The following is a 16,835-nucleotide window of genomic DNA, read 5'->3' as shown; positions in this document are numbered from 1 at the left end:
CTATCGAAGCAGTAGCTAACTTTCAGTGCTCTTGACAAAGCCTTGGCAGTGCAGGGCTACAGTCCGCCCAGGGTGCTCTGTCTGGAAATGTGCTCGTCAAAAAATCTGCATGCTTCATGCACTTCCTCCTCGGATGGTGAGTGGGCCACCACCTGCCCCATGTGTCCTTGCCCTGAGCCAAGTCAACAGAGAGCTGCCTGTTCCGCCAGCACAGCACACACACTTACGCGCTCACACACACACACACTTGCCTTCTCTCCTCCCGAGGATTGAGGCCTATTAAAGATTCACAGTGAGAATGCCATCCCGAGCGTTTTCCCGCATACTGAGATGAGCTTCCTTTTTTTTTTCTTTTCTCCGTCACACTGAACGTAATCGAAAGATACGGTTTTATTTTTTAAGGCTGGTGAAACAGGGAGCAGTGTCTGTGTCTCTAACACAGTGGGCTGTATCAACAAACTGAAATACGTGATTTTACTGTTTAATAGCTGTGATTTTATAATAATTAACAGCTTTAAAGTGTAATAAAGCAGAAATCCAATCCAAAGTACCCAGTGCGCCCTCTATCAGTGTTCATTTAATGCATAATGAAAACTGATCGAGGGCACACTGAATACTGAAGTCCCAGTAATATACCTCCCTGTATTGTTTCCCATTGTTATTATTAGAGGTGTGAAAGTAAATGTATTAATAATGCATTACTCATTCATTATAGCTAGTCCTTCCATGGCCATTCTCCAGTTAGTTCACTACAAAGCAAATATTAAGAAGTAAAATAATGAGTTAATTAATTAACCCCTCAATGCAGAAAGGCTTTTTACACACTACGATGTATTACTCAGTAATTACAGGGACCTCTGTACAAACTGGTGAGGCTATTCTTTGGTAATAGATGTTTGTAATAGCACTTTTGTTACTACATAGGCTGTTTATAGCAATGTTAGCTTAGCATCTCTCTCCCATTCTATACATATTATCCTTCTATACTCCCAGGTGTGGCGCAACAGATTAAACCGCTAGCTGCCAGTGAGCTATTACAACATGTGGGAGACCAGGGTTCGATTCCCAGTCTGGGTGACTATGCTGCGCTACACCAATAAGAGTCCCTGGGCAAGACACCTAACACTACAGTGGCCCACCTCTGTAATATGAGTCACCTTGTAAGTCGCTCTGGATAAGAGCGTCAGCTAAATGCCGTTAATGTACTTGCCAAACTATTCCTTTAAATCCGATCATCCTTTTACCAACCCACACTATATGGAAAAGTATAAGCAAAAGTATTGGGACACCTCCTCATTTAATGTTTCTTTAAAAAAACAAGGCTATTCAAAAAGTGTATCTTGCTTTTGTTGGAGTAACTGCCTCTACTCTCCAGATATGGATTTCTACTAAATAGTCCTGCTATGAGGATGTGATCGCATTCAGCAACAAGATTGTTAGTGAGGTCAGGATGTTGGATGATCACCACCTCACCTCATCCCCCAACTCCACAGCTCATCCCAAAAGTATTAGATGGAGCACCACCATCATTCCACAGTTCTTCCACTGCTCCACAGTTCAATGCTGGGGGGCTTTATACCCCTCTGCTAGCCCACGCCTGGCATTAGCTGGCATGGTACCAATAGGTTCAATAGGATCTGCTCCAGAGAGTCCTATTCTATTGACAATACTTCTCTACAGGGACTAGACAAGCTGTGTGTGTGCATTTGCACATCTGTGCCAGCAATGTGTGCAACTTAAAGTGGCTGAATGCAGTTCTATGACTTTCACATAGGACATATAGTGCATGGAATAGAACAGAAGAGAAGGATTCTTCATTGGTAGGCATAAAGCAGAAGGACACAGGCTGCTCCTTCACGGACCCTAATTACACTGAAGTGGCACCTTTTCTTTCCCTGGGCCAGTTACGGCTATTTTACAGAATTACACATTGTTCATCCAGCATCAAATTCTTGTCATTGAAATGACCTGTGAAAGGCTTCACTGGGTTTTCCTCCAGTGTCTGCAATCACGCATATCCCTGATTTCTGCTTCCTGTTCAGACTGTGCTTTGTTTGACCCTTCAGTTGCGGTTACCGAAATAGCAAGGATGGACAATATGGGCAAAAATGGGCATAAAAATAATGATGCTTCAAATGATACTTTGAGCATAGTCCCATAAAGCACATTTGTTTTAAGAATGTATCACAATATCATGGTTTTATTCATTAATAAAATAAGATAGTAAGGTTGCCATCCAATCAGCTACCTGTTACTCTGCAGTTTTTGCAGATGCTATACACTGGTTTGTTGTTTCCACAATCAATTGGTCCTGTTCTAGACATACTAACTATAACCACAATATACTCAGATAGCACCTAAAATGTAATGACGTAGCCCTAAATACTGGGATTTATTGATATTTATGATATTTATTGGGTGCTAAGCTACACACAGGTACAACATTCTGGAGTTCTTCTGAAGTTAAAGGCAGTTAGACTTGACAGCGATTATCCAAAAAACTACAGAACCAATGGTCCATGGACATTGATGTGTAGCCAGGGACATTAGGCTCACTGGGGCTCAAATCACACCTGTTTACAGGATAAAGCCTCACATCTGAGAGCACAGAGTCAAGTGAATGGTCTTAGGAGTGTTTTCCACTGTCAGGCTCATTTAGGAGACTGGTCATTTAGGTTCAGGTCTGCTTTCCCTTTTAATTGAACTTAGCATGTTGCTAAATTTACTACTGGGCCTGTTTTTCCCCACCACACAGTGAGCTCCCACAGGTCCCGGTACCTGGATTCCAGAATGGCAGCAATCTATTAGTTTCTCTTTGCTTGAGCTTTCAGCAGCATGTAGAAGAATGGCTCTGATTTCCTGCTCAATTTGTTTGTACAGTCAGTTGCACAACAGCTCTCTACTGTTTTAGTGTTTAAGCGGCATTCCCACTGAGCGCTAACAGTAAAGGCCACTTAGTAGGTCTGTTGACACTCAGTGGGCATGGCTGCAGTTGATCCATGTCACGTACATACCCTCTATTGGGATTTAGCTGCATTCGGATTGTCCATTTACACACAATTACACACACCTACAGTTTTAGCTAGGGCTGGGCAATAGGGTAAAATACTATATCACGATATTTAAATACATTTTAAATTTACAAATACTACAATTTCCAAATAATACATTAGTAGCAACAGACTGAGTACAGTGATTTTTATTCAACATCTGCTGAACTTCATCTAGATAAAATAGTCTGATTACAATGCTACTAATTATACAATATCCCCAATATGCTTAGAAAAGCACATTGTCTCATGATAACAAAATTCTAATAATAAAAATATTATAAAAATATATCATAATATCGTCAAGCCCTACTTTTAGCAATCCAGTGGGTCACACATTTTAGGTTTGACCAGTTTAAATAAACTCTCAGAAGCTGTCAGATGTCCAAAGGTACTGTTTTATGAACCAAACGCTGGCTAGCTCCAGCAGCAGGCAGCTGCAGTTTCTTCCGAATGACAACAGTTAGCCTTTCAGAGCGAGATATAGTCATTGGATTGAAGATCTAAAGGTCTGAAATCATTCACCTGACCTGCACAGTCCTATGTTTTTCATCATAACCACAATTTTCTTTCAATTCTCTTTTCATTTTCAGCTTCTCCTCCTCTCTCTCTCTTACACACACACACCGCCGACGAACTGTAGGCAACCTCTCAGCTCCTCATTCCTGACTCCTCAGTTTTTATCCACAGAGTCAGCAAGCCTCCATATACATATCCCCCTCCTGATTGAGCGAGCGCAGTACACTCTCAGAGTCCAATCCTCTCTCACTTATCACCCAGTACACGTCTCTCTCGAGATAACAATGGCTGCTGTCCAAAAACTCCCATTTGCATAAGCGTTAGCCAGTGTGTTGAAAGAAGCTTATTATGTGGGCCAACCCAAATTCCATTAACCTGTGGGTTAAAGGAGTCCCCACTCCTCATCCCTCTCCCTGTCAACTTCACAGGACTCCACAGCCACCAGGCCCCATGTTGAAATCTCAATCAGCGAGGAAACCAGGAGGGATAAGCCTCCAGCTTCATTCTATAATTAGAAATTCAGGGGTCTGTTCCTCACTCAGGTACAGTGGCGATTTATCAACTTATCCTCCACAATTACTTCACCTGCAGAAGCTGAGGCAACGGGCTGTCCGGGCTTTCGAGGTATCAATAATCCTTAATGAAGATTCTACATTTTTAAACAACCTAAATTAGCCTGTCCAGTGAAAAACACTGTAAATCGCCTGGATTTGTCTCCGGAGCGGTTGTGGCCGGGGTGATTCAGCATGAGGGCGAAACTCTGCGTGTGGTCCCGACATGGTTTCAGTGGCACAGATGGATGATCCGTCACTACAACAAAAGTGCAAGAGGCTTTTCTCTGCTAGCTGAGAGACGCTACGGATCAAAGTCCTATTTTCAGCGATAAACACCACATCAGAAGTAGGAATGAGACCGGATTTTCAAATATTCCGATTATTATTAGCATTTAAAAACATGTACATTTTGAATTATGGATTTTTGATATGCGATTTAGCTTCTATGTAACGTCATGAGCCCTATCTTACACCCTGCGTAAGGTGCGTTGCGATGCTCATTGCTATCTTACACCCTGCCAACCGCCTATTTTCACGTCTTCCGCCTGCGTTGTATAAATAGCAACGGTGCCATTATACCCATCTACGCCAATGGATGCGGTGGTCTCGAAATGATGCATGTTCAGGTCAATTTCTGGCGTATTGCTGTGTATCTTGGCACAGGAGCTCCACTGACCAAAAACAACCTAGGCAGACGTTCGTCAACAGTCAGACGTTCGTTCGCTATCTTGGCAGTAAATTGTCAACACAGGCGCGTGCAGCCCGACGCTCGTACACCCCCGCTTTTTGCGCCCAGGAAATAGCAATCTGCCAAAGTCAGACCACACCTGGCACTTCAGTGACATACTGATTGGTTTATTATTACCCATGATTAATTAAACGACTTAAAGTACATGACCTTTCGAGGCGTTTCGAGCCGAGCATGGCAAACTTTTCCCATCGTTACGATAGTAAAGATACACTGGCGCCTCAAATAAAGCTGCGTGGTGTGTGGTGGATGGCTCACCTAAAGATTGCTAAAACAGGGCCCCATATTTTAAGAATCTTCACAGTGTCTGAACTGTACTAGTGTACTCCACTAGAGGGCAGAGTAGAGCATGCATCCTATGTTACGGTCCGAGTTTCTTTTAGATTTATTCCAAAAAAAGAGGCTTACCATGCGTGCACATCGCAGTAATATCTGAGAGGTTATTGCTGCTCATTTGTTTAAATGTTTGAGTAATTTAACATGAACGTTAACAAATGACCACATTGTTTTATGATATGAAATATTATGTCAGTGTTGTGAATAAATAAAGCCTGAACAGGCCGCTGTTCCTTTAAAAACATGGTTTGCTTGACGAAGCAATTCCGTCCAACAAGCTGCCTGCATGCTAGCAATCTAAACCAACGTGTTAATGAGCTCCAGTATGATAATTACCAACACTCCACCTGTTTGGGTGCCAAAGTGGATTTAAAAAGTGCAGCTATAGCACACAGGAAGCATCAAGCTAATTATACACTCTACTCATATGTATTTAAGAGACAGTATCTTTTTCTATCCACAGTTTTAGAACTGCCAATTCCACATGCTCGCTAGGTCTCCCCAACATACATGACTCCACCAAGCTGGGAGGGTGGAGGCCAATGTTCTTTCTCCGAGATTTCTCTGAGATTTCTCTGAGATTGAGGAGAATGCTAGACTGCTAGATGCTAGAGAATGCAAAAAGCCAGATACTTCTTTTAGGGATGTCTCGATCCGATCAATTGATTTGGGATAAGCGAGGCATATTTTCATTGATCAAGTATCAGCTATTTTAATCGCAATCCAGTTCAGAGTTTGTTTTAATAGCAGTGTTTAGAGCACCATCCAAAGTCCTCAAGGTGCCATTAACGAACATTATCGCCCAGTCGGCTGAAGTAGCAGTGCGGACGTTCTCAGAAGGTAAATAAAGGAGTTGAGGTTCTGCAGCGTGGAGCTATATTACGGTGGAACATTAAAAAACAGACCATAATATCTGACCCTCTATAAAACCATCACTGAAACGCTCTGTTTTACCAGCGGGAGAACCGGAGAACCGCTCGCCTTCCTCTGTTTTTAAACCAGCACTGAAAAACCCATTCAGAATCGAGTGGAGGCTATAGCTAATGCTAATACACACTCGCTACAGAAACCCAAATCACACACAGCACATTCACCCACTATAAACAAGTAATTACACACCAGTAGACCAACAACAGGTATCAGTCCAGAGTGTTGACCACTACATACACACACACAGGAAGTGATTAGTCTGCAGTGTTGTAAAGGAGCTGGGAGCTGATTGGTCAGGGAGGAGAGTCAGACTGGATTATAAGATATTAAACACTATAAATATTATATACTATATATTAAATATATATACTATATATTAAACAGTCATTTTAAGAAATGTCTCGACTAAACTAAATCATTCAGTTTAGAAAATCTGATTATAGAAACTGATACTGAAAATAAAGGGATTTTACTGAACCCATTAATCAGCAGCTCATCTGATCTAAACTGTTTGGTTGTATTATTTATACAAACACAACAATCAGATCAGATTGCTGATTGGCTGATACATTAAGAGACTTGGATCGGATAAGGGAGCAAAATAACCTTTTCAGGACATCCCAAGTAAGATCATCTGCTAAAGCCTCTAGCAATATCAACAGCATGATGCACAGCTACACTGCTAGCTACTAGCGCACTAATAATGAATGCACATCTTTTCTTTCAACAATTTGGACACGGCCTTAACCTTAAAAGCTTTACCTTTTCACAAGTACGGCCCCACCCACATGATTTGGACGTTCAGCTTCGAAAGTGACGCAGCAATCTGCTTTAATTCTACTGCTTCCCACAACATACAGCACATCCCACAAATGCAGAAATCTTCGGTTCCACCTTAAATAGTGCAGAAGTTACAAGAGTTACAAGGAACTCAGTTTGGGCCACTGGACCATTACAGGTGAGCTCAGCTTCTTTTCTGAAGCTAATTAGTCTCAGGCCACTTCTTGAGACCTGAAACTGTTTAGTCTGATGTCTCGACTCTGCAGCCCAAAGACGGGACGTCCCAGCATACTCTAAACCAGTTCGTTTTTTAATATTCAGATCTTTTCTGACTGATGCCTCAAACATTCCAGTATCAAACTGGACTGAAATGCCCAAGCAAGTCTTGTTCAGTGGGATCAGTGGTCTGACTGCTGGTTCCAGTGCACTGTGATGTAAACAGCAAGGATGTTGGATACAGTGATGGATTAGATGCTACACCGTTCAGACAGAATCGCAGTCCCACCCCTCTCCACAAGGATACGACAAACGGGTCAGTTCTCACATGTTCAACCTCCTGCAGTCCAAACTGAGATATAACAACTCACTAACACTCCAGCCCCTTCACACACACACACACACACACACACACACACACACTTACAGCAGAGCCAGAGAAAGAGTAATATGAGCAAAAACCTGTCCGTTTCATTCATACGCAATTCAGCAGATTTATGAAGGGATGAGATTTCTCGTCTGTTAAGTGGTATCTGGCAGCGCAGTCATAACAGAAGTAAGAATTGTATCTAAGCTCTGCCCAAGGGTTAAAGTAATTCCATTTCAGTTTAGAGAGCGCAGATGAAAAAGACTTTCTGCCTCGCTGGTCCTTGAGTCTTATCTCCACTACAAATGATACAATATTCCACAGGACAAATTGGTTTAAGAATGATCAAGATGTGCTGAAAGCAGACAAGGAAGCTAATTAAAGCCAGAGTTGCATCTTCATTTGGGCTCATTTAGACGGATGCGATGTACAGTTTCACCGTCCTCATTGACCTGCCCACCTGATCAATATCAAGCTTGGTAGAAATGTCAAATCGATTGATAATATATTAGTCATTGTGGCAGCGGCTTCATCGTGAAAACGGACGATTTGTATGCAGTTTTTACTGAGCATCTTTCTAGGGAAGTCTGATCTTTCTTGGTGAGGAACTGGATGAAGAAAAAGTAGAGCTAGCCTCAGGGTTAGTTCTGCAGCTGATTTCTGCAGCCAGCTAAATGATAGCAAGCTAGCTTTGCCTGGTTGTAGTACATCAGTGCATCCAGAGGTGGAGTCTCTGTGTCAATTGGTATTAGACCAACATCACCAGAACGTATAGGACTGGATATTGGTGGGGGAACAAGACTATCCAGATACAGCACACACTCACACTGTGAAAACGAATGCAATGTACAGATTTGAAGACCTGGGCTCTACACCATAAGAGTTTAGAGGGTTGTGACAGCTGCTGTGCTCTTTATGTGCTGGAAACATTCCCGTGGCGGAACTGGTTGTGAACAGATAACGAAATTTGAAATGAATTTGAAAACCAATGAAGGTGAAATTTTGGATGCCAAATTCACCTGTAGTTTGTAGTGTTTAATGGGGATCTGTATTGTCTAATGTTCGAGATATCAACATCAGTATCAGAAAAAAAGAGTAGGGAAAGAAAAATCCCACCCAGCACCAGATGTCAAATGAACATTGTTTTTGGCCTAAATCTTCCTCGTCCATCATGGACTTTATTTAGCCCAAAAAGAGATGTTACAAATTGAGCTGTGTGTGTTTAGTCCAAAAATGTCAAAAGTAATCCCATTCATTACTCCGGTAGAAGTGGAGATACTAGGGTTTAAAAGACTTCTATAGAAGCTGAAGTATTAACTTAAGCTTTTTACTCCAGAAAAAGGGTAAAATTACTGGTTTTAAAATTACTTCAAGTAGAAAAGTAACAGTAATAAAAGGAAAACAAAGGCCAAAAGCTTAGGCCGTGCCACAGGGGCCTTCGTCAAACCAGCTGCCACCTACCAGCAGGCCCCCCACCCACCACCACCCATAGCAGACCAGCGGCTCACACGCCTACCACTGCTACCTGCTTAGTGACCATGTTAAAACCATTTTTAACTATCTGTTATACCTGGTTTGGTCATTTTTATCATTAATGTTTAAATAGTTCTGACCAGTGGAGGATAGGTCCCCCTTGTGAGTCTTGGTTCCTCCCAAGGTTTCTTCCTCCAGCTGTCGCCACTGTCGCCGTTGGCGGCTCACTGGGGGTCTTTGATCCATCATGTCTTACGTTATTTTCTTCTTTCTTCTTTGTCTCTGTCTTTTATTAATCACTAATTGTAATAAATAATGTAAAGCTGCTTTGTGACGACAACAGTTGTAAAAAGCGCTATACAAATAAATCTGACTTGACTTGACTATAGTGTACTAAGCCCCCCAAGCCATAATGAGGAGAATGTTCTATTAAAATGTTGATGTTGAAAAATGTTGGGCTGCACTAGGCTGCCTGTTTCAGCAGCAGATCTGCCCATTGTAAATTATATCAGATAGTAATATCAGATCTATTAAAGGAGCGTCTCTGTGCTCTACTGAGCATTAACAACATGGAGGAAAATATGAGGAGTCGTTGTCTAGAAGTTTTGTAATGCTGCAGAAACCTACTTCAGAGGCGTGTGATCAATAAGCTTTGGAATGTAAATGTGGGGCTTAGTCGGGACTTTTCATTCCAGTTCTCTTGAGTCTCTGCCACGGATGTCTTCATATTAGACTACATACGTCTGCTATGTCACACTTTCCGGATGGCGTGATTTATGTGGATAGGGTTTTTTATTTGTTTTTGGCTTTTTTTGAACGATGGCGAGCCGCAATGAAAACAAACAGAAATGAAATGGGAGTAGCTAGGCTATTTTTAAAATGTAAGCAGTAGAAAGTTTAGATAATTGGGTGAAAATGTGAGGAGTAGAGGTAATAATGACTACAGTAAAGTATAGATAACCAAAATATATATTTAAGTAAGGTAAAGAAGTATTTGTACTTGACACCTCTGGTTTAGTCCGTCTGATTTCGGTTCAAATTTAGTCCAAATGTCTTTTTGGGAAAACATACAGCCTTGATACAGTCATTAAAATAATTTGTTGCTGTGTATAAATCCAAACTTGATTTTCGGAAGAAACAAAGAATAAGCAAGTGTCCCAATACTTTTGTCTATATGGTGTATAACTAAATATTTACATTTGAAATGAGTTTTATTTACAGTATTGCTTTAATCTCATAGAAAGGTTATGATGTAAAGGATGCAAATTACACTGAAACTCTGGTACTTGAGAAGAGGCAACACTCTAGTTTGGCAGCATATCGGTTTCCAATCAAATAAATGCAAAGAACCACAGGAACCGTGTGAAATGGGTTCATGCCGTGCAGATGATTGTTTTTTTCATAACTTATTCAGTAGGCTAATATAAGAAGCTTAACCCAGTGGGTAACTTTATGGTTATAAGCCTATATTTTGCCTGCAGGGAACATGGAAGCTATAGGTTAAGGCTGTGGATACAGCAGAAGAACTGTCTGTATCCACAGTTTGCGTATTAAAGCGTTGTTTAACTGAGAATGAGAACATATCCTCCTATTGCTCATCCCTTTATCCAACTCTAACCTGACCTCACGGCCGGATGAAGCAGCTCTCATGCTCCTTACCTTTGCCATAGTTGAAGTGGAGCTTGATGGCCTTGCCCTGGTTGATGTGCAGGTACGTGAAGCCGATGGCAAAGGTGAGCAGCACGAGGAGCAGGAGGAGTTTGAACTGCTTGCGGATCTTCTTCAGAGGGAAGCGCATCCTCCTCACAGCAGCACGTCCCGCTCGGTGGAGAATTCAGGAGGAGACTGACGACCACTGTCCACTGCTCCTGTCCTGCATCAGGCAAATGGAAGTGCTGCACATCTCAACAAGCTCCCAACAATCAATAACGACATAAACTGTGACCTTAATTTTGTTTAGATTTGTTGTTTTGCTGGATATTCTATATACATTTGTATGTAATTAAGTAATTTCATTACTTGTGTTATGAATAGATTGTTTTTATTTAATCAATTAATTAATTTTTTACATAATAAATTACATTTACATTCAATTTGCTCTCTATGTCCAATGGTTCTAATCCTTACGTCTGACATTGTTCTTATTTTCATGGCAAAAAAATGACAAGGCCTGAAAAAAATAAAAATAATAATAATTTAAATAATAATTTAAAAACCTGCTTGTAAACACTGTAATAATAATACCTTTGAACCAAATTAAAATCATTATAAAGTATTTCATCTTCTACTTCTACACACACATACAAACGGTGGCCTAGTCTGAACATTTACAACAATTTCTCTGTTTAAAGGGAAATTCCACCATTTTTTAAAGGCATAATCGCTATAGTAGTAGGTGGGACGTAAATAATTAGTAAGCAATTCAGGGCAATTTAATGTAAAATGGTTCATTATAGAGAAATATACAAACCTTCTTACTGTGGTGGTGATAGAAACCAGGGGTATAGCAGTTGCATTGAGAATTTACTGAAACAATCCATCTATGCCATCAACCATCTCTGAGTTATATGCGTAACGTAGTTATTCACTGTAAAACAGTGGTAAATTGAGTACTGTTATTTGCCTTGCAGCTTGCATGTACCCCTCCACCATGATACCTAATACACACTAAGGTGTATTATTCAGCAACTACAGGGACTTCTGTACGAACCGGTGGGGCTATGCTCTGATAATAGAAGTTTGTAATAACACTTTCAGTCTGCCAGCGGGACATAGGCTTTTTGAGGGGTCTTTTTAACTCTCAAAACTACTGTCTACTCCCTGCACTGGTTACCAGTAGATTTCGCACATATTATGAAATACTCCTTCTGACTTATAAGTCAGTCTCTCAGTGGTCTGGCCCTACAGTATCTTGAGGAACCTGTCATGTAATAGTAGATGCTGGCCTAGTGTCACACATGACGACCATATTCACCATTAGTGTTGGACACAGATGGAATATGGCCTCCACCTTCAACCCATAAGTGCAGCGAGCGAGCACACACACACACACACACAAACACACACACACACACACACACACACACACACACACACACACACACACACACACACACACACAGAGCGGTGGGCAGCCATTGCTGCAGCACCCAGAGAGCAGGGAGGGTGAAGTGGCAGCTTGCCAAACCTGGGTATTGAACCCACAACCCTGTCATCAATAGCCCAGAGCTCTAACCGATGAGCCACCACTGCCCTAAAAGGTAAAACCTAGGGGTAAAACAATGCAGGGGAGAGCGTTCCCTCGTAAAGCTCCCCAACTCTGGAATGAACTTCCTGTTACTGTTCGGGACTCAAACACTCTCAGTCTCCAAATCTAGATAGAAAACGTACCTTTTTGCACAAGCTTTCCCTTGCTGTCGATATCTCTCTCTGTATTATCACAAGTTTCTGATCATCACTGGTGTCTTTCTAACTGCTTCCTTTACAGGCCTTACACCAGACTATAGCTACTTTGGTCCTCGGTAGGACTGTCCAATGAAAGGTCCTTCTTCTTGCAATTGTGGCATGAAACGATTATTTTTTTTCCCAGTTCTTCATGAAAATGAATAGTCATTTTAAAAAAGTGACATTTTTAACAGAACTCTGCTTTTGAAGCTTCGTTTTTTCACCATTTTCATCATGGTGTTTTCCTTCTTGCTTTTTTGTGTTGTGTGCAAAATGTGCAAAGAGAACTCATCAACTCATCATTTACGCCCTCCAAATTGCTCCGAACGCAGGCTGCATACAAAGGGTACTTCCCTTTGCTTTGACATGCAGCTTACTTATAGTCCTAAACCTCTTCTTCATCGTCTCCTTTCTTCTCTCTCCCCATGCGCTGAGCTGCCCCCTTCTGTCTGCTTGCTGCTTGTACCAGTCCATCCATAGTTGGGTGCTGGTGCCTGCCTACCCACTGGACCAAGCTCTCCTGCTGTGTTTGTTTTCACTTCCTTTCCCTTTTTCATGTATCCAGATGCCCTGTTCCTACTGTTCTGCCTGGGGTTACCCACCCTGCCTCTCCACTACTCTGCAGCTCACTGTGATGCTGTCCTGCTCTGGATCTTAGCATTGTTTCATTAATGCCACACTCTAAAGCTGTGCATATGACTGTTTAACCTACAAGGACTTTCACATTAACACTGAGCGTGTCCTGCACTCACTTACATTCTTATTATTCAGTGCTTAATGTCAATTTGGGCTGGTTTTTGTTCTGCTGTCTGATGTTGACCAGAAGAGGATGGTCTTGGTTCCTCTCAAGGTTTCTTCCTCTCTTTCTGAGGGAGCTTTTCCTTGCCACTGTTGCCCCAAGCTTGGACCTGGATCTCTTTCAATTTAATTGAATTTAGTACTGTAAAACAAGGTCATTTAATGGGCATTTCCTTCCTAATCGTTTCATTATGCAGGAATTCAGAAAGATTACTGTAAAACAATGTCTCAGGCATCTCTTTCCTAACCATTTCATGTTTTAAGAGAAGTAATGTAGCCCTATAAAAGGTATAAACTCTTCAGACCTCGGGTACCATTTGCCACCACTGCTTCTGCATGTCATACCAGTCCACTCTGAATGGCTTATTTTCCATCCTAATGATTTAATTAGTCAATTTGAAAGATTGGTGGAATTCCATGTTATGTTACATTGATTGACTGTACTGGGATCTTCCTCCACCGCTGTTCCACCAACTTATAAAATGTGTATATTATAAAATTATTAAAATGTGTATTATCCAGTGGTTGAGATGTAAATAAAGTGGTCCATTGTGGAACAAATACAGATGTCTTTACAGTGGTGGTGATCAGAATCAGGGGTCCAAAAAACTATAAAAAATATAGCCATTTCATTTCTTATCAATTTCTTATTGCCTTAAATAAACTTTAAAAAAACATAATTTTTAATATTAAAACTACTGTAAAACAAAGTTGTGGCGATTCATGCATCACAATCATAACCATTACATGTACATACAATAATGTTCTGTGGTGTCCCTTTAAAAGGCATTTTTTTTAAGATTTCAGATGTCTGTTTCTTCCTCTAGGATGGAGAAACCACTCTGAATGACTTTATTTTACATCCTAATGATTTAATTTTTTAATTTCAAAGATTGGTGGAATTCATCACATTCATAACCATAACATGTAATAACTTTCTGTAATGTAGCTTTAACAGACATTACACTGTAGCCGTCTACTTTATCCTTTAACCACCATTGTTTCTCATGCCTCAAAGCATTTTACACCAAACCACTCTTAAATGCTTTATTTACATCCTAATGATGTAATTACAAACAAATTTCTGAAATTTTTGAAAGATGGGTGGAATTCCCCTTTAAGCAATGCAATTTTGTGTTTACACTACATTTCCCTTTATGCTATGGAATTTGGTGTTTACAATATAAAACCAAAGGCATTCTGGCGTCACATTTATTACCATAACATGTAATAACTTTCATCCTAATGTAATAACTTTCATCCTAATGTAATAACTTTCATCCTAATGATGTAAGGAATTTGAAAGATTGGTGGCATTCCTCTTTAAGCTGGGAAATTTAGAAATTTGATGTTAAATAAACCTGAAGGGGCTTCAGACTCAGAAGTACTGTAAAACAATGACAATGGCAATAGGCATCACATTCCCACATAACAATAACAGTTCTGTGATGCAGCTTTAAGAAGCTTTAAACGCCTCAGACGTCTCTGAGGGTTCCATTCACCACCACTGTAGCATTTCATACCAGACCTCTCTGAAAGGCTTTATTTACACCCTAATCAGGTTCATTCTGCACAAATTAGGAAGGGTTGGTGAGATTACCCTTTAAGATGAAATATGCTGTTTATAATATAAACACAAAGGCATTCTGGCATCACATTCATAAGCATTACATGTAATAACTTACTGGGATGTAGCTTTGAGAGACATTACACTGTAGACCACTCTGGTTCCATTCACCACCACCGCTTCTCATGACTCTGTAAGTTTGTCTAGAACGGAGCAATTCATACCAGACCTCTCTCAAAGGCTTTATTTACATCATAATGATCAAATTTGGAAAGATTGGCGGAATTTCCCTTTACGCTACAAAATTCGTTGTTTACAATAAAACCCGAAGGCATTCTGGGATCACATTAATTACCATAACATGTTATAACCTTAAATCCTAATGCAATATTTTACATCCTAATGTAGGGAATTTTGAAACTTTGGTGGAATTTCCCTTTAAGCTGTGAAATTTGGTGTTTACAATAAAACCCGAAGGCATTCTGGGATCACATTAATTACCATAACATGTAATAACCTTACATCCTAATGTAGGGAATTTTGAAAGATTGGTGGAATTTCCCTTTACACTACAAAATGTGGTCTTCACAATATAAACCCAAAAGCATTCTGGGGTCATATTTATTACCATAACATGTAATAACCTTACATCCTAATGCAATATTTTACATCCTAATGCAATATTTTACATCCTAATGTAGGGAATTTTGAAACTTTGGTGGAATTTCCCTTTAAGCTGTGAAATTTGGTGTTTACAATAAAACCCGAAGGCATTCTGGGGTCACATTAATTACCATAACATGTAATAACCTTACATCCTAATGTAGGGAATTTTGAAAGATTGGTGGAATTTCCCTTTACACTACAAAATTCAGTGTTTACAATAAAACCCAAAGGCATTCTGGGGTCACATTAATTACCATAACATGTAATAACCTTACGTCCTAATATAATATTTTACATTCTAATGTAATATTTTACATCCTAACGTATAGGGAATTTTGAAATTTTGGTGGAATTCCCCTTTAAGCTGTGAAATTTGGTGTTTACAATAACACAAAGGCATTCTGGGGTCACATTAATTACCATAACATGTAATAACCTTAGATCATAATGTAATATTTTACATCCTAATGTAGGGAAATTTGAAAGATTGGTGGAATTTCCCTTTACACTACAAGATTTGGTCTTCACAATATAAACCCAAAAGCATTCTGGGGTCACATTTATTACCATAACATGTAATAACCTTAATCATAAGACATCATAATACGATCATAATACAATATTTAAAATCCTAATGTAGGGAATTTTGAAATTTTGGTGGAATTTCCCTTTAAGCTGTGAAATTTGGTGTTTACAATAACACAAAGGCTTTCTGGGGTCACATTAATTACCATAACATGTAATAACCTTACATCCTATATAATATTTTACATCCTAATGTAATATTTTACATTTTTACAATCCCCCTTTATGATACAAAATTCAGTGTTTACAATAAAACCCAAAGGCATTCTGGGGTCACATTCATTACCATAACATGTAATAACCTTACGTCCTAATATAATATTTTACATCCTAACGTAGGGAATTTTGAAATTTTGGTGGAATCCCCCTTTACACTACAAAATTTGGTGTTCACAATATAAACCCAAAAGCATTCTGGGTCACATTTATTACCATAACATGTAATAATAGTCCTAGTATAATATTTTACATCCTAACGTAGGGAATTTTATTTGGTGTTTACAATATAAACCCAAAGGGGCTTCAGGCTGAAAGCTGATCTCAAGAGCACTGTAAAACAGTCTCAAACAACCAGGCATCACATTCCCACATAACCATAACATGTAATAACTTTCTGTGATGCAGCTTTAAGAGGCTTTAAACTCTTCTTTTGTTGTTGTTGTTGTTGTTGTTGTTTGTGACTCTGTAAGTTAGTCTAGAATGGGGTGTTTCACACCTCACCTCTCTGAGAGGCTTCATTTACACCCTAATCGATTCATTCATTACGCAGGAATTTTAAAGGACTGGTGGAATTCCCCTTCAA

General features: G+C 40.0%; 1 protein-coding gene across 1 annotated transcript in view; it reads right to left on the bottom strand.

Moving 5' to 3' along the window:
• The window catches only part of b4galnt4b (beta-1,4-N-acetyl-galactosaminyl transferase 4b), a 147,974-nt gene that overhangs the window by 130,441 nt on the left and 698 nt on the right, over positions 1-16,835 (bottom strand). The window contains exon 2 of the mRNA XM_072670977.1: positions 10,633-10,846. Coding sequence (XP_072527078.1) covers positions 10,633-10,771 — 139 coding nt within the window. The 5' untranslated portion in view covers positions 10,772-10,846. The remainder of the gene's footprint in view (positions 1-10,632; positions 10,847-16,835) is intronic.

This window comes from Salminus brasiliensis, chromosome 25, assembly GCF_030463535.1.
Source record: "Salminus brasiliensis chromosome 25, fSalBra1.hap2, whole genome shotgun sequence".
NCBI lineage: Eukaryota > Metazoa > Chordata > Actinopteri > Characiformes > Bryconidae > Salminus > Salminus brasiliensis.
The sequence above is the reverse complement of the archived record's forward strand: the minus strand, read 5'-3'. Positions and strand labels throughout refer to the sequence as shown.